Genomic DNA, 19,535 nt, shown 5'->3' with positions numbered 1-19,535 from the left:
TATGGCATATTGAAACACACAGTCGGTTATTTATCGTAAACTGCTACCCCGCTGCAGCCATCCAATGGATATATGGGGGCCTTATCAGGCTTTCCTGACTTAGCCTACTGAGCTGCTAACTGCAAATTTGAGGGAGGGTGATCTAGCAGACTCGTAGGCGGGTCCACAACAGGCGGCATAGAACATCAGCATTACTTAGCGTGTGCGCGATTCTGTGCATTGCTTCACTTGTGGAGGCATTGAGCTTGTCTGTCTGCACATGCTGTTCTGCTCTACTACGTAGAGGACTGTGTGTTCACCCCACTTAGAGGGCTGTGGGGACCAACGTGGGGGTTGTGCAGGAGAATTTTTATGCCATCTTCATTGTTATGCTCCATGATTGTCTTCTTGTACCCCTGACTGTACGTCTTGTTACTCCATCACCAGTTCCGTCAGTGCCATGTTCATGAATCACATGTCATTATTGTCTGTATGGTTTAAAAACAATTTAAATAAAGTAAAACTTAATTGGACCTCATCAAAAAGCTACAAAAGATTCAGAATGCTGTGGGAAGATGAGTCCTACACACAGTTACCTCTAGGCCGCGCGCGCGCGCACCTCCCCCCAAGTCAGCGCGCACTACCTAGCGTGGAGCGCGCACACAGTACGTCGCTACAGAGTCGCGCCGCTCGCCGCTTTTAAAACGCGAGCGGCGCGAACATGAGCACTTTTCCAGTGAAGGCGGTGGAGCGGGCGTGAGGAATGCAGGTTAGGAGGCGGGGGGCTGGTGGGGATTATGGCGCTTGCTGCTGTGCGAGCGGGGTGGCCTTTTGTTTAAATATTGCTGTGAATCGGAGCCCCTTCACGGGCTCCGATTAACAGCAATACTTAAACAAAATGCCACAGTCTGCCCCGCGCTTTACTAACAAAAGCGTAGACACTTTCCAAACACAGCACGAGCACACGCTGTGTTTGGAAAGTGTCTACCTTTTGTTAGTAAAGCGCGGGCAGACTGTGGCATTTTGTTTAAGTATTGCTGTTAATCGGAGCCTGTGAAGGGGCTCCGATTCACAGCAATATTTAAACAAAAGGCCACAGCCGCTGGGGAACGAGCGGAACAGAAGGCAAGAGGGCATAAAGGCATGAGTGGGACACAGACAGAGGACAGAAAGGCACAAAAAAACGAGTGGGACACAGACAGAGGACATAAAGGCACAAAAAAAACAAGTGGGACACAGACAGAGGACATAAAGGCACAAAAAAAACGAGTGGGACACAGACAGAGGACATAAAGGCACAAAAAAACGAGTGGGACACAGGCAGAGGACATAAAGGCACAAAACAAGGAGTGGGACAGAGGACATAAAGGCACAAAAAACGAGTGGGACAAAGAGCATAAAGGCACAAAAAACGATTGGGACAGAGGGCAGAAAGACTGGGACAGAGGGCTAAAAGGCACAAAAAATGAGTGATACAGAGGGCAGAAGGGCACAAAAACAAGTGAAACAGAGGGCAGAAGGGCACAAAAACGAGTGGGAAAGAGGACATAAAGGCACAAAAAACGAGTAGGACAAGGACATAAAGGCACAAAAAACGAGTGGGACAGATAGCCTAAAGGCACAAAAAACGATTGGGACAGAGGGCAGAAAGACTAGGACAGAGGGCTAAAAGGCACAAAAAATGAGTGGCACAGAGGGCAGAAGGGCACAAAAACGAGTGAAACAGAGGGCAGAAGGACACAAAAACGAGTGGGACAGAGGGCAGAAAGGCACAAAAAAACGAGTGGAACAGATGGCAGAAGGGCACAGAAAACGAGGGGAAAATGAAGTGGAACAGAGGGCTAAAAAGGCACAAAAAACGAGTGGAACAGAGGGCAGTAGGGCACAAAAAACGAGGGGAAAACGAAGTGAAAAAGGGCTAAAAGGCACAAAAAAGGAGTGGCAAAGAGGGCAGAAGGGCACAAAAACGAGTGGCACAGAGGGCAGACGGGCACAAAAAACTAATGGCATAGAGGCAGAATACAGAAATATAGGGGCAGTTAAGAACAGAAGGCAGAACGGGCAGAGAGGCCCGGGTGCAGCGAGGGAAACAGAAGGGAAAACTGGGCAGAGACACGGGCAGCGAGGAGTACAGAAGGAAAGACCGTGCAGAGAGAGCACGGGGATAGCGAGGGGAATAGAGGGAAGAAAACGGGGCATGGACCACGTACAGGCAGCGGGGAAGACAGACAACAGCAGTCAGAGACACAACAATGAAAATACAGGCAATACAATACATTTGCAAACTGCCCTTAAGACCCTTATTGTGGCTCTGTATGTGTGAAAATGCATTATCTTTTCAATTTTTAAAGTAAACGTTTTGAGTGCCATTTGGTGCCGCAGACACACGCGGTTTGGTTCCTGGCGCACATAGCCATGGTTGCAGTGCACAGAGACCCTCCAGTGCCGCACACAGAGGAAAAAAATTAGAGGGAACATTGGTCCTACACATCAGTAGGTACGACTACATCACTTTTACCCTTAACTCTTGGCACTAGCTGCCTGTGGCTGAGAGAATCTCTTTCTAAGTTCTCTACATCACCAACTATGTGATCCACATACCCAGACCCATCTCTCTTTAATCAAAATTGATGATCTACTAAAGCCAAAGGAAAATATTCATATCAAGAATGGCACAGCACTTAATCCCCCACATCCCCTTATGAATAGACCCAAATGCATTGCTGACCTTTCCCTGTACAAACTAGCACGGTCTAGAACATGCTCTTAGGGAAAATGTAGACAAATATTAACCACTTGAAGCTCAGAAGGGCTATGGCGATCTTGCTGTTTTCATGCTAGGGACGGACTCGCCTGTAGGTCAATCTCGCAGTGCCAGTAGGGCTGGTCTGATAGGTCTGTGTGTGGGCTGGTATTTTGGCTATTCGTGGGGCCTGTTTTATGGTACCGGGGCCTTTTTTTTGCAGCTGATTTTCCTGATATTACCACAAACATTTCCTGCAGCAGGCGCAAATCATGCAGTGTTCCATACCTGGATCTGGAAGTGCAGGTGTTCAGCAGTCCTGAGGGTGTCCTCGGTGTTGGTCGTGACTCTGAGAGTGTTCCGTGGATGATGGCGATTCCTCCTCCTACTCCTTTGTTGCGGTCCCTGCGGGTGATCTTGTAGCCTTCCGGGATGGCTATGGCGATGTCAGGTGCCAAGGCGGGGTTCATCCAGCCATATAGGGAAGGTGGGAGGGAGGAGCAGTTGGGAGGAGGGAGTGAGGTGGCAAAGGGGAGAGCGGGGGACGGGGCTGCAGGGAGGCAGCGGCGGAATAGACGGGTTTGCATCTGACAAACTCCTCAGCACCTACAGTCCATCCACCCTGCGCTTAATCTGTAAAAGTACATCTGTCAGCCGAAGTATTTCTCAGGAGGCAACTGTGGTTGGCCCTATCCTCTGTCCCTTCCATCCCAGCTAAATTCTAGTAAACCACACAATACAAGTGTGACTTTTGGACTAATAGAAGTGCTGAATACTTTTAGAAAACTCAGCCAAAACATAGTAGGGTGCACCACTATGTGGTAGTCCATCATAAATAAGTACCAGTGTTTCAAAATATAACCTGGTGGTAAGCCCTGGCAAATACAAGTACAATTTAAGAAGTGTGTCCGATTCAATAGTGTCATTGCTAAGCTTTCCTCCAGAACCTCCCCTTGTAGCTTGGCTCATGTGTATTCTACAATTATATATTCAACTACTTAGGCTGACATCTCTTTCTCGTGGTGCCCTTTGCCCCACTTTCTGCTAATGCGTTAATGTGCTGTATGTGCATCTTTGATAGGTGCTAGCGTCCTCTAGTCTGTACAGTTATTTCCAGTCGTACATGAAGAACGCAATACCATTGTTTCCCATTCTTTCTGTGCTCATTAGAAGACAGTTCATTTGAGCTAGACAAACCCAAATAAGCTGCTCCGCACCCTTGCCACAGTTGATTATAACAGTACTTTATTATATAAAGAGCTTCCATGAAAAAGCTATTTGAGTGAAGCATTTCCATGATGGGATTATCACAGAACAGCTGCAAACTGTGATTGAGATCCGGCTGTGCTGACTCCGATCACCATCCTGCCAAAGAAGATAACCTGTGGCCTGCCACTGGCTTCCTGACATCTAAGGCCAAAGTATGGGGGTAGGACTACCCAAATTGATGTGGCAGACTGGTGTTTTCACTATGCTCTCTTTAGTATTGTACCTTGATAGGAGTAAGCAAACATTAGCAACAATTAACATGCTTTAATTGTTCATATTGTTTACCATTCTAGTAATGCTGATTACAGTAACATGTCTCATCTTTCTCATAATCACAGTGCATGCTTTCTTTCCAAGAAAACCATCATTTCAATAAATGCTTGAAAATGCATTGTTGTATCTTTTCATCTGTTTACCTGGGGGCATGCAAGAGGGACCAAACGAAAGGGTTAAATCTGTTTCTGCAGATTCCTTTGGAATCAGACTGTCATGTTCAAGGTTGCCAATGACATCTGTTACACTGGTTGGTTTAGGGGATGGATGTGGTACTGTGAGCTAGCAGAAACCCACCTACACGTACTAATGGTATATGTGGACTGAGTCTCTATATTGTGAAGTTCATGTTGGTCTCGTCTAACACACAGTCCTGCTACATTTGTAGGAACTGTATAACACCCTCAAAGTCATCTCTTCACTAAGTACTGTATTCCCATCAAAGGTTGCATATTATCGACACAGTTAACTTCTGCAGGCCTCTGAGCTCAGTCTCCTTAAACAACATTGGCAAAAGCATTAGATTATGTTATGTAAAAAATATTTCTAGAGCACGTACACCAATACGGTTTCTTGGCGCTGGATATAGGGGGTAGCCTGCTGCTCGTTGATTCATTCATGTGCCTCGGAGAACAACTAAGTTTTTAGGAGTGTCCTAAATTGAGGGTAACTAGTTTAGGATCTGATGTTGAAAGGGAGAGAATTCCAAAAACAAGCATTTGCAATGCATTCGGTCTCACCTTTGGGACCCTATATGTATTTAGCTATGCAGCACATTAGCATGGGTGCTGAAACATCTACTGCTTTTTAACATGGAGGGAAAGTAAGCAGCAAACTGTGTGACATGCCAGGTATGGGAACACATGGAGAGAAACATTGCCTTTCAGCTGGAAATGGTGGAGTCCAAAGCTCTGTTTTTAATATAAAATCAGGGCCTTCGGTGATCATATCACTGAAAATACAAGATTTGAAAAAAATATTATTGTCTACGGGTGCTCATGGAAGACAATTTCTATGGACTGGAATCTAGAGAATGCTGAAGTGATTCTGGTATTTTACTAACCTCTGCTGGTTGTTTTCTATCAAGAAAGTTAAATAGAGGAAGTTGCCAAAAAAAATAAAAATAAAGTCCCTCAGCAGAAAGCAATTCTGGTATTTTACTGACAGTTAATTAGAGGCAGTTGAACAGAATAAAAAGTCCCTAAAGTATATACAAGAGGTCGCTAATGCTCGACCTAATAAGAGGCCAGAACAGCATATCTGATCCACCTAATCTCTTCTGTTTAAAGGTGGGGATAACCAGGAGGTTAAGGTGGGATGACCTCAAGTTCCGGGCGGGCACATACCTCTGGGTGAGGGTAGAAATTAGAGTTCCAAAGATTTCAAGAGTTACAGACTAAGACAAGTTCTGTTTTGTCAGGTTCAATTTTAAGTGGTTGATTTATTTAGTTATTTATTTATTTATTTGCAAAGTTTTATATAGCGGGGCTAGACCCGTAGGTATCAGAACGCTTTACATGAGGATCAGTAAGTTAATGATTACATAATTACTTTAGTTACAGATTCCAAGTATAGACTTCAGAGAAAGATAGAGGGAAGGAAACATAACGGGGAGGTGAGCAAAAACAATGTCAGATGTCTGGCTGGGTAGGTGACGACCGAGGGGGTGAACCATGGCCCGACTCCTCTATAGCTGCATAGGACAGCTCCACCGGCTAACGGCCAATGGTACTTGGGTTCAGCGGTAATTACAAACAGATTCGGTTTTTCGCCCATGGTATAACAAGGATAACAGATTTGCATGGTTACGTTAGTTAACAGTTGCATAATCAAACATAGGAGAGCAAGACCCCAGTAGAGGAAGGAGGAAATAAGGAAGGGGAGAAGAAAAACAGGGGTCAGGGAAGCAGATCAGTTTTGGTAGACCGGCATGGAGGAAAAGTGTCTCATGGGGGCCCAACAGTTCAAGCAAACGGGACCAAAACCTAGGTGGGTCCACAAAGATACTCGTTCCATTGCCAATAACAGACACCATGCAGGGTCATCTCGGCACCTAAATGACATCGGCACCTGTTGTGCACTTTGTTGGTTGATATAAGTGACAAAGAGGTGGCACACCAGCAGAAGATCTTGAGACAAATGCGCCCCCTTATCAGTCTGTATGGAACAGGGCCATAAGTGCGAGAATCTGTGGAATTCATTAGATTGTCACCTTCTGACCAGACATGTCCTTTCGGTACATAGCTATGCCTTTTAAAGAGATCTGAAGGACCACTGGTGCACACTTTGTCTCCTTCCATACCAATTACTCTTTTACAGATATTTGTTTTTGGATCATTTGGACTTTTTGCAATTACAATATCACTTTTTTGAATTTAATAAAAAATGCCGACTTACGTTTTCCGACACAACCAGATCCGAATCGTGATTTGTTGGCTCCATCGCTGGGCCAGAACACACAACAACTTCTCCAAGGTATTCAAAAGCACAATGTGCGATACAGCCATATTGAATGGTGTAGACGACAAGTCCCAAAGTTTTTCCTAAAACACATCGTAGCATATTTCACCTTGTCACAAAAGAGAAGGTGCAGTTGACAACGTAGTTGTCTGGAAATTCAAGATGGAGTCAGGAGTATTGTCGATGGTACAGATCAATTGTTAATCATATGCATAATTGAATTAGTGGAAGAAGGTACAAATTTAACCGTGCGGGGACAGGAAAGATCCCTGTGGCAGACCGCAGGGCAATTTAACTTTGAGAAAGACGAAGCAATTGGGAGCAACCATCTAGAAAGGACGTACGCCATTGGAGGACATATCCCTGGATTCCGCTTCCCTTACACAGTTCACCAATAGTTCATGGTCGACCATGTTGAAAGCCACAGATAGATCAATTAGCACCAAAGCCCGAGTAGTGCCCTTGTCTGCTTCTTTCCTCATTTCGTCTAGTACGGTCAGGATTATAACCTCAGTTGAGCGCGAGGGACTGTTCAGTAAAAGAGCAGAGACAGTTGGCAACTTGGGCTTCCAACACCTCAGCCAAAAAGGGGAGCAGTGAGATGGGGCAATAGTTCGTAAGCACCAACACTCTGCTTTCTGTGCATTTGTTTTTTCATCTCTGGAACAATTGAGGCAATTAGATTTTTTAGTGGTCTATTCTTTCTCATTAACTGCAACAGGATCGGATATACTTGCTGCAAAGGTTTGAAAGTTATGCATAAGGATGGTGAAAGGGCAAATGTGTTCCAGAGGAAGGATACCTGATGGAGTTAACAGACAAGAAATCTATTGCTCCATGACAACCTCTAACAATAATAGAAAGTGCCCTAAGGTAAAATATAGACCATGAACATAGTAATAGAGTGTGGCATGCATGAAAAACAAAGAGATTAATTTAGAGATTGACTACATTGGAGTACAACCATGAATTGCTGCCTTTGGCTGCCAAACCCGTTGTTGTCCCACCCAATTTAGAGTTGGGTGAATAGGAGGGTGTCTGTTGGAATTCTTGACCCAGGAGCCCATCCACCAATGAGCTGCAATGTCACAGGGAGGGTAACCCCTCCTTCATTAGTACAGTATCACTGTCATTTAATCTGCCATACCAGGAAAGGAAGTCCTGGCTTGTGTCAACAAGCAATGGACCTGATGCACAGAAATATTCCCTTTGCATCAGAGCTATGATTTTTTGTGTCCCAAAGTGTGATTACGTTTCAGGAAAGCAAATAAAGTTGATTGAGCAGGGCCAAAAACATGGCACCACCTTCTGAAACTGTTCCACCTTCGGTGGATTTGTCCCACCAGTGGGTGCACAGAATGCACAGCAGATGGCAGCCTCTAATTATGAAGGGCGGCCCTCCTACAGGGTATTGGTTCCTAAAGCCACGGCTGACTTGGCAGGCTGACAAGCCACACGCCAAACATTAAATGATCCCCTTGTCCCCCACCCCAGAGTGCCGAATTGAAAACCTTGGAAACAGATACACCTTCTTGGGGGCATATCATCTAGGAAACGAGATAAATATCAAATTTTCCGCTTTCCGCGATTCTGTTTAACGCTGCGGATTGCTGGGTTTAATGGCCGAGATATCGCCCTATTACCAAGGCATATCTCCACGGAGAAAAAATCCTGCGATAGCAGCGTAAAACAGAATTGAGGAAAGCGGGAAATGCGATACTTATCGCGTTTCCTAGATGATATGCCCATAAGACTTTAGTCGCACAATCCACCTGCCATAATAGGTATGGCTAAGTCAGTTAAAATGCAGGCGTAGCAAACCCACGATAATCGCGGTTAGCGCAGTTTATTTTATTTTAATGTGGCTTTCCTCGTGGCTTGTTAATATTGCGCTCCTGTGTCGGCGCCGATTTCCGAGAAGAAATGTAAGGGAATGCCTACTTTCCATGTCATTAGCGATATTCATCGCTGACATGCAAAGTGGCGTTTAAAGGGCTGCTTACTCAAGGTAACACGTCTGTATCAAGTGAGAATGTTCATAAATGGCCACACTGACAATGTAGTGGATTAGAGAAGACTAGGAGAAAAGACAACCCATTTTACAAGGTGATTGAGTAAGTCCTGTATGTGTGCAGTGGTTGTTAAGACATATATTAAGGAACATACAAAGCATAAAAAGGTATGGGCATTCAAAGTAGTAAAGAAAAGAATTTCACTGAGGCCATATGGGTCAATAATGTGGGAGTCCTGGAAAATTATATATAAGTCGATATCTTTAATAAATTACCATGTTGGTTCATGATTAATATAACAGATATCAACCTATGTTTTGATCAAAATAGCATAGAATCTATAAACCTATGTTTGGAAATATTGAGCTTTACAGATTTTTGTAATTCTTTAACATGTTTTTTTTTTCAGACCCCGAGTATTTATTCTTTTGGTCTTGCATCATCCTTCTGATTCATATAATTTTTTAACAACTAGTTGCCTCAGGTCGAAGCAGAAGTTTCCAAAAGCCAAAAATGAAAAGAGATGGGGAAAATGAATCCACTCAATCAGTGCACCTCAAGAGAGAGATCTCACTGTTGCATAGCGTGTGTCTAGTAGTGGGAGCTACCATTGGGGCTGGTATTTTTGTGTCCCCCAAGGGCGTTCTTATGCACGCAGGTTCCTATGGACTCTCGCTCATCATATGGACTCTTGGAGGATTTCTATCTGTGATTGGATCTCTTTGCTATGCAGAACTTGGGACAACATTCACTAAATCTGGAGCGAGTTACATCTATATCATGGAGGCCTTTGGAGGATTCATAGCCTTTTTAAACCTTTGGTCTGATCTGCTAATTATTTGTCCAGCCAGTGGGGCAATTTTGGCTCTCACCTTCTCCAGTTACTTAATTGAACCTTTCTTCCCATCTTGTACCCCACCATCACTTGCTGTGTCCATGGTAGCTGCCATGTGTGTCGGTAAGTCTTTCCAGTTTACTGTACTTATGGAAATATTTAATTGAAGCATCTATGTTAGTTGCAACCTCAAACAGATGTTATCATTTGTTGGCCCTGGAGCAGAGGCAATGCAGGAGGCCTTGGAGGGCGAACAGCACCAGGACCAGATTGGGAAATAAAAACAGCCCTGGCAAAAAGAGCTCAAACTAGTCTAGCTGCCTTCCTGGCCTCTCTTATCTTTCTCCACTTCTGTCTCTCAGCTCGATCTTTCTCTCTCCTAAAGTAACCCTGTGCCTGCTTCAATTAACTTTGGGCAGATGGAGTGGGAGATAAGTATGTATATGGTATTTCTATGGTGCAATCTTAGCCAAAGGGCAACGGAGCGCTGTACAGGGTTAAAGCAATCATAAAGTCAATGTGTGATAGAAGAGGTAGCTGAGATATGGATGGTTAATGCACTGTGATATAGTGCTCTTTAAAGAGGCAAGTCTTCAGCTCTTACCTAACGTAGAGCAGAGTTGGGTGGTCCTGATGGATATGGGGATGTTGTTCCAGGTCGTAGCTAAATAGGCTTGCTGTCTGTCTTTACCCTTTCTACACTTCTTAGGGGTATATTAGCAAGAGTAGGCGATAAACTTATCGGCGCTTTAGCGTCTGTTTACGGGCAAAAAGCGGCGATAAGTATATTGCGATATCAGCATGGCCAGGCTAGCGCGTGTTTTGCTGATTTTGCTCCTGTTTCCAGCACGCCGAACTTCGCATCGCTAATGGGATGCAAGTAGACAACATGGGTAAATATCGCGAAGGCAGCTTCGCGATATTTACAACGCGGGGAAGCGATTCTTTTAATTGCGCTAAGTATGCCTTAACAGAGGAATTTAACGTCTGTTAAATTCCTGACTAAGGCATACCTAACATGGGAGGTGGATTCAGAAGCAGCAACTGCAGACCAACCCCACATAGCAAACAGCAAAGGGGCAGTACTCCTCCCCAAAGCTTCTCTCCTTGGCAAAAGCTCCTTGAGTCCAGAAGTGATCTAAGATTCTAGAGTTTAGGGTCCACTACGTATACCCCATTTTGTCTTTGTTCTTCAATGCGCAAGGGTTTTTGAGCCCAGTCCAAACCAGTTCTGTCCTCACTTGTGCAATATACTCACAGGGAAGAAGGCAGCATTGTACAAGGAAGACAGACCCTATTCAGGTGCAAAGAAAACTCCCCCCACTACTCTAAATGCCGCCAAGGTCCATTCCGTTCAGGTCTGATTCATCCAGGAAGGCCAGGCACACCTTAACCCCCACCCACCCAAGTGGCTAACTACAGTGAATGCGCATCCCTAGCCCCTGTCACTCCAAAACCAGTCAATCAATCCGCAAACAGGCAGAGGCACACAATGGTTAAACAAGAAAATGCCTACTTTCTAAAAGTTGCAAAAAGAACTATTGAGGGACAGAATGCAGAACAATGTCATACATTTACCCCAGTACAGAGATCTGGGCCTAAATCCATCATTTATTTGTTCACCATGCCATTCCAGTTTGGACCCATCCATATGCAAATCATATTTGTCCCTGTGCTCAATGGGAACAGTCCAGCCCGAACTGCCAGGCCAGGTCCTCCCTGGACTGGAAACAAGTATCCTAGGAACTGTTTCGGGGTTTCACCCCTCTTCAGCCAGGATAGCTTGATTCCAGTGGCATGGAGAGCACGGGACTCACGTCTGAGCATACCCGTCCAACTAGGGGCGACAATTGCAAAAAGAACTATTGATGGACAGAATGCAGAACAATGTCATACATTCACCCCAGTACAGAGATCTGGTCCTAAATCCATCGTTTTTTTGCTTATCATGCCTTTCCAGTTTGGACCCAGCCATTTGCAAATCAGTCTTGACCCTGCACCCATCGGGAACAGTCCAGCCCGAACTGCCAGGCCTGTCCTCCCTGGACAGGAAACAAGCATCCTAGGACCAGTTTTGGGGTTCCACCCCTCCTCAGCCAGGATAGATTGATTCCAGTGGCATGGAGAACACATAACTCACATCTGAGCATACCGGTCCCACTCGGGGTCACAGTGGCAAAAAGAACTATTGATGGACAGAATGCAGAACAATGTCATACATTCACCGCAGCAGAGAGATCTGGGCCTAAATCCATCGTTTTTTTGTTCACCATGCCATTCCAGTTCGCACCCAGCCATATACAAATCAGTCTTGACATGGTGCTCAATGGGAACAGTCCAGCCCGAACTGCCATGCAATGTCCTCACTGGACTGGGGACAAGCATCCTAGTACCGGTTTCGGGGCTTCACCCCTCTTCAGCCAGGATAGCTTGATTCCAGTGGCATGGAGAGCAAGGGACGCATGTCTAAGCATACTGGTCCCACCCAGGTTACAATTGCAAAAAAAACTATTGATTGACAGAATGCAGACCAATAACATACATTCACTACAGTACAGAGAGATGGGCCTAAATCCATTGTTTTTTGGTCACCATGCCATTCCAGTTTGGATCAAGCCATATGCAAATAAGTCTTGACCCTGCGCGCAATGGGAACAGTCCAGCCTGAACTGCCAGGCCAGGTCCTCCCTGGACTGGAAACAAGCATCCTAGGGCCGTTTTCGGGGTTTACCCCTCTTCAGCCAGGGTAGCTTGTATCCAGTGGCATGGAGAGCACGGGACTCACGCCTGAGCATACCCGTCCCACTCGGGTGACAACTCGCAAAAAGAACTATTGATATACAGAATGCAGAACAATGTCATACATTCACCCCAATACAGAGATCTGGGCCTAAATCCATTGTTTTTTTGCTCACCATGCCATTCCAGTTTGGACACAGCCATATGGAAATCAGTCTTGACCCTGCGCCTAATGGGAACAGTCCAGCCTGAACTGCCAGGCCAGGTTCTCCCTGGACTGGAAACAAGCATCCTAGGACCAGTTTCGGGGTTTCACCCCCTCTTCAGCCAGGATAGCTTGACTCCAGTGGCATGGAGAGCACAGGCTCACGTCTGAGCATACCCGTACCACTCGGGGTGACAATTGCAAAAAGAACTATTGATAGACAGAATGCAGAACAATGTCATACATTCACCCCAATACAGAGATCTGAGCCTAAATCCATTGTTTTTTTGCTCACCATGCAATTCAAGTTTAGACCCAGCCATATGCAAATCAGTCTTGACCCTGCGCCCACTGCGAACAGTCCAGCTCAAAATACCAGGCCAGGGCCTCCCTGGACTGGAATCAAGCATCCTAGGACTGATTTTGGGGTTTCACCCCTCTTCAGCTAGGATAGCTTGAATCCAGTGGCATGGAGAGCACGGGACTCACGTCTGAGCATACCTGTCCCACTCGGGTGACAATTGCAAAAAGAACTATTGATATACAGAATGCAGAACAGTGTCCTACATTCACTACAGTACATACATCTGGGCCTAAATCCATTGTTTCTTTGCTCACCATGCCATTCCAGTTTGGACCCAGCCATATGCAAATCAGTCTTGACCCTGCGCCCAATGGGAACAGTCCAGCGCCAACTGCCAGGCCAGGTCCTCCCTGGACTGGAAACAAGCATCCTAGGACCGGTTTTGGGGTTTCACCCCTCTTCAGCCAGGATAGCTTTATTCCAGTCGCATGCAGAGCACAGGACTCACGTCTGAGCATACCCGTCCCACTCGGGTGAAAATTGCAAAAATAACTATTGATGGACAGAATGCAGAACAATGTCATACATTCACCTCCGTAGCGAGATCGGGGCCTAAATCCATTGTTTTTTTACTCACCATGGCATTCCAGTTTGGACCCAGCCATATGCAAATCAGTCTTGACCCTGCGCCCAATGGGAACCGTCCAGCCCGAACTGCCAGGCCAGGTCCTCCCTGGACAGGAAACAAGCATCCTAGGACCGGTGTCGGAGTGTCACCCCTCTTCAGCCAGGATAGCTTGATTCCAGTGGCATGGACAGCACGGGACTCGTGTCTAAGCATTCCCGTCCCACTCGGGTGACAATTGCAAAAAGAACTATTGATATACAGAATGCAGAATAGTGTCCTACATTCACTACAGTACATAAATCTGGGCCTAAATCCATTGTTTCTTTGCTCACCATGCCATTCCAGTTTGGACCCAGCCATATGCAAATCAGTCTTGACCCTGCGCCCAATGGGAACAGTCCAGCCCGAACTGCCAGGCCAGGTCCTCCCTGGACTGGAAACAAGCATCCTAGGACCGGTTTTGGGGTTTCACCCCTCTTCAGCCAGGATAGCTTTATTCCAGTCGCATGCAGAGCACAGGACTCACGTCTGAGCATACCCGTCCCACTCGGGTGAAAATTGCAAAAATAACTATTGATGGACAGAATGCAGAACAATGTCATACATTCACCTCCGTAGCGTGATCGGGGCCTAAATCCATTGTTTTTTTACTCACCATGGCATTCCAGTTTGGACCCAGCCATATGCAAATCAGTCTTGACCCTGCGCCCAATGGGAACCGTCCAGCCCGAACTGCCAGGCCAGGTCCTCCCTGGACAGGAAACAAGCATCCTAGGACCGGTGTCGGAGTGTCACCCCTCTTCAGCCAGGATAGCTTGATTCCAGTGGCATGGACAGCACGGGACTCGTGTCTAAGCATTCCCGTCCCACTCGGGTTACAATTGCAAAAAGAACTATTGATGGACAGAATGCAGAACAATGTCATACATTCACCCCAGAACAGAGATCTGGGCCTAAATCCATCATTTTTTTGCTCACCCTGCCATTCCATTTTGGACCCAGCCATATTCAAATCAGTCTTGACCCTGCGCCCAATGGGAACAGTTCAGCTCAGAATGCCAGGCCAGGTCCTCCCTGGACTGGAAACAAGCATTCTAGGACTGATTTTGGGGTTTCACCACTCTTCAGCCAGGATAGGTTGATTCCGGTGACATGGGAAGCACGGGACTCACGTCTGAGCATACCCATCCCACTCGGGGTGACAATTGCAAAAAGAACTATTGATGGGCAGAATGCAGAACAATGTCATACATTCACCTCAGTATAGAGATCTGGGCCTAAATCCATTGTTTTTTTGCTCACCCTGCCATTCCAGTTTGGACCCCTCCATATGAAAATCAGTCTTGACCCTGCACCCAATGAAAACAGTCCAGCCCGAACTGCCAGGCCAGGTCCTCCCTGGTTTGGAAACAAGCATCCAAGGACTGGTTTTGGGGTTTCACCCCTCTTCAGCCCGGATAGCTTGATTCCAGTGGCATGGAGAGCACGGGACTCCCGTCTGAGCGTACCCGTCCTACTCGGGTGACAATTGCAAAAAGAACTATTGATATACAGAATGCAGAACAATGTCATACATTCACCCCAGTACAGAGATCTGGGCCTAAATCAATTGTTTTTTTGCTCACCATGCCATTCCAGTTTGGACCCAGCCATATGCAAATCAGACTTGACTCTGCGCCCAATGGGAACAGTACAGCCCGAACTGCCAGGCCAGGTCCTCCCTGGACTGGAAACAAGCATCCTAGGGCCGGTTTCGGGGTTTCATCCCTCTTCAGCCAGGATAGCTTGAATCCAGTGGCATGCAGAGCACAGGACTCACGTCTGAGCATACCCATCCCACTCGGGTGACAATCGCAAAAATAACTATTGATGGACAGAATGCAGAACAATGTCATACATTCACCTCAGTGCTGAGATCGGGGCCTAAATCCATTGTTTTTTTGTTCAGCAAGCCATTCCAGTTTGGACCCAGCCATATGCAAATCAGTCTTGACCCTGCGCCCAATGGGAACAGTCCAGCCCGAACTACCAGGCCAGGTCCTACCTGGACTGGAAACAAGCATCCTAGGACTGGTGTTGGAGTGTCACCCCTCTTCAGCCAGGATAGCTTGATTCCAGTGGCATGGTGAGCACGGGACTCACGTCTGAGCATGCCCGTCCCACTCGGGTTACAATTGCAAAAAGAACTATTGATGGGCAGCATGCAGAACAATGTCATACATTCACCCCAGTATAGAGATCTGGGCCTAAATCCATTTTCTTTTGCTCACCCTGCCATTCCTGTTTGGACCCCTCCATATGCAAATCAGTCATGACCCTGCACCCAATGGGAACAGTCCAGGCTGAACTGCCAGGCCAGGTCCTCCCTGGTTTGGAAACAAGCATCCAAGGACCGGTTTTGGAGTTTCACCCCTCTTCAGCCAGGATAGCTTGATTCCAGTGGCATGGAGAGCACGGGACTCACGTCTGAGCATACCCGTCCAACTAGGGGTGACAATTGCAAAAAGAACTATTGATGGACAGAATGCAGAACAATGTCATACATTCACCCCAGTACAGAGATCTGGTCCTAAATCCATCGTTTTTTTGCTCATCATGCCTTTCCAGTTTGGACCCAGCCATTTGCAAATCAGTCTTGACCCTGCACCCATCGGGAACAGTCCAGCCCGAACTGCCAGGCCTGTCCTCCCTGGACTGGAAACAAGCATCCTAGGACCAGTTTTGGGGTTCCACCCCTCCTCAGCCAGGATAGCTTGATTCCAGTGGCATGGAGAACACATAACTCACATCTGAGCATACCGGTCCCACTCGGGTCACAGTGGCAAAAAAAACTATTGATGGACAGAATGCATAACAATGTCATACATTCACCGTAGCAGAGAGATCTGGGCCTAAATCCATCGTTTTTTTGTTCACCATGCCATTCCAGTTCGCACCCAGCCATATGCAAATCAGTCTTGACCCTGCGCCCAATGGAAAAAGTCCAGGCCTAATTGCCAGGGCATGTCCTCACTAGAGTGGAAACAAGCATCCTAGGACCGAATTTGGGTTTTCACCCCTCTTCAGCCAGGATAGCTTGATTCCAGTGGAATGGAGAGCACGGGACTCACGTCTGAGCATACCCGTCCAACTAGGGGTGACAATTGCAAAAAGAACTATTGATGGACAGAATGCAGAACAATGTCATACATTCACCCCAGTACAGAGATCTGGTCCTAAATCCATCGTTTTTTTGCTCATCATGCCTTTCCAGTTTGGACCCAGCCATTTGCAAATCAGTCTTGACCCTGCACCCATCGGGAACAGTCCAGCCCGAACTGCCAGGCCTGTCCTCCCTGGACTGGAAACAAGCATCCTAGGACCAGTTTTGGGGTTCCACCCCTCCTCAGCCAGGATAGCTTGATTCCAGTGGCATGGAGAACACATAACTCACATCTGAGCATACCGGTCCCACCCGGGTCACAGTGGCAAAAAGAACTATTGATGGACAGAATGCAGAACAATGTCATACATTCACCGCAGCAGAGAGATCTGGGCCTAAATCCATCGTTTTTTTGTTCACCATGCCATTCCAGTTCGCACCCAGCCATATGCAAATCAGTCTTGACCCTGCGCCCAATGGAAAAAGTCCAGGCCTAATTGCCAGGGCATGTCCTCACTAGAGTGGAAACAAGCATCCTAGGACCGAATTTGGGTTTTCACCCCTCTTCAGCCAGGATAGCTTGATTCCAGTGGAATGGAGAGCACAGGACTCACGTCTGAGCATTCCCGTCCCACTCGGGTTACAATTGCAAAAAGAAATCTTGATGGACAAAATGCAGAACAATGTCATACATTTACCCCAGTACAGAGATCTGCGCCAAAATCCATCATTTTTTTGCTCACCCTGCCATTCCAGTTTGGACTCAGCCATATGCAAATCAGTCCTGACCCTGCGCCCAATGGGAGCAGTCCAGCTCAAAGTGCCAGGCCAGCTCCTCCCTGGACTGGAAACAAGCATCCAAGGACCAGCTTTGGGGTTTCACCCCTCTTCAGCCAGGATAGCTTGATTCCAGTGGCATAGAGAGTACGGGACACACGTCTGAGCGTACTCGTTCCACTTGGGGTGACAATTGCAAAAAGAACTCTTGATAGACAAAATGCAGAACAGTGTCATACATTCACCTCTGTACAGAGATTTGGGCCTCAATCCATCTTTTTTTGCTCACCATGCCATTCCAGTTTGGACCCAGCCATATGCAAATCAGTCTTGACCCTGCGCCAAATGGGAACAGTCCAGCCCGAACTACCAGGCCAGGTCCTCCCTGGACTGGAAACAAGCATCCTAGGACCGGTGTCGGAGTGTCACCCCTCTTCAGCCAGGATAGCTTGATTCCAGTGGCATGGACAGCACGGGACTCGTGTCTAAGCATTCCCGTCCCACTCGGGTTACAATTGCAAAAAGAACTATTGATGGACAGAATGCAGAACAATGTCATACATTCACCCCAGAACAGAGATCTGGGCCTAAATCCATCATTTTTTTGCTCACCCTGCCATTCCAGTTTGGACCCAGCCATATTCAAATCAGTCTTGACCCTGCGCCCAATGGGAACAGTCCAGCTCAGAATGCCAGGCCAGGTCCTCCCTGGACTGGAAACAAGCATTCTAGGACTGATTTTGGGGTTTCACCACTCTTCAGCCAGGATAGGTTGATTCCAGTGACATGGGAAGCACGGGACTCACGTCTGAGCATACCCATCCCACTCGGGGTGACAATTGCAAAAAGAACTATTGATGGGCAGAATGCAGAACAATGTCATACATTCACCTCAGTATAGAGATCTGGGCCTAAATCCATTGTTTTTTTGCTCACCCTGCCATTCCAGTTTGGACCCCTCCATATGAAAATCAGTCTTGACCCTGCACCCAATGGGAACAGTCCAGCCCGAACTGCCAGGCCAGGTCCTCCCTGGTTTGGAAACAAGCATCCAAGGACTGGTTTTGGGGTTTCACCCCTCTTCAGCCCGGATAGCTTGATTCCAGTGGCATGGAGAGCACGGGGCTCCCGTCTGAGCGTACCCGTCCTACTCGGGTGACAATTGCAAAAAGAACTATTGATATACAGAATGCAGAACAATGTCATACATTCACCCCAGTACAGAGATCTGGGCCTAAATCAATTGTTTTTTTGCTCACCATGCCATTCCAGTTTGGACCCAGCCATATGCAAATCAGACTTGACTCTGCGCCCAATGGGAACAGTACAGCCCGAACTGCCAGGCCAGGTCCTCCCTGGACTGGAAACAAGCATCCTAGGGCCGGTTTCGGGGTTTCATCCCTCTTCAGCCAGGATAGCTTGAATCCATTGGCATGCAGAGCACAGGACTCACGTCTGAGCATACCCATCCCACTCGGGTGACAATCGCAAAAATAACTATTGATGGACAGAATGCAGAACAATGTCATACATTCACCTCAGTGCTGAGATCGGGGCCTAAATCCATTGTTTTTTTGTTCACCAAGCCATTCCAGTTTGGACCCAGCCATATGCAAATCAGTCTTGACCCTGCGCCCAATGGGAACAGTCCAGCCCGAACTACCAGGCCAGGTCCTCCCTGGACTGGAAACAAGCATCCTAGGACTGGTGTTGGAGTGTCACCCCTCTTCAGCCAGGATAGCTTGATTCCAGTGGCATGGTGAGCACGGGACTCACGTCTGAGCATGCCCGTCCCTCTCGGGTTACAATTGCAAAAAGAACTATTGATGGGCAGCATGCAGAACAATGTCATACATTCACCCCAGTATAGAGATCTGGGCCTAAATCCATTTTCTTTTGCTCACCCTGCCATTCCTGTTTGGACCCCTCCATATGCAAATCAGTCATGACCCTGCACCCAATGGGAACAGTCCAGGCTGAACTGCCAGGCCAGGTCCTCCCTGGTTTGGAAACAAGCATCCAAGGACCGGTTTTGGAGTTTCACCCCTCTTCAGCCAGGATAGCTTGATTCCAGTGGCATGGAGAGCACGGGACTCACGTCTGAGCATACCCGTCCAACTAGGGGTGACAATTGCAAAAAGAACTATTGATGGACAGAATGCAGAACAA

At 47.0% G+C, this 19,535-nt stretch overlaps 1 protein-coding gene across 3 annotated transcripts in view; it reads left to right on the top strand.

Moving 5' to 3' along the window:
- LOC144829100 (Y+L amino acid transporter 2-like) overlaps positions 1-19,535 on the top strand; it is a 715,256-nt gene that overhangs the window by 283,348 nt on the left and 412,373 nt on the right. For 2 of the 3 annotated variants that reach the window (XM_078687903.1, XM_078687902.1), the window contains exon 2: positions 9,146-9,694. The exons of the other annotated variant lie outside the window; for it this stretch is intronic. In XM_078687903.1, coding sequence (XP_078544029.1) covers positions 9,250-9,694 — 445 coding nt within the window. In that variant the 5' untranslated portion in view covers positions 9,146-9,249. The remainder of the gene's footprint in view (positions 1-9,145; positions 9,695-19,535) is intronic. 3 annotated transcript variants of the gene reach the window in all.

This window comes from Lissotriton helveticus, chromosome 4_1 (assembly GCF_964261635.1).
Source record: "Lissotriton helveticus chromosome 4_1, aLisHel1.1, whole genome shotgun sequence".
Taxonomy (NCBI): domain Eukaryota; kingdom Metazoa; phylum Chordata; class Amphibia; order Caudata; family Salamandridae; genus Lissotriton; species Lissotriton helveticus.
This window is presented reverse-complemented; position numbering and strand designations above follow the sequence as displayed.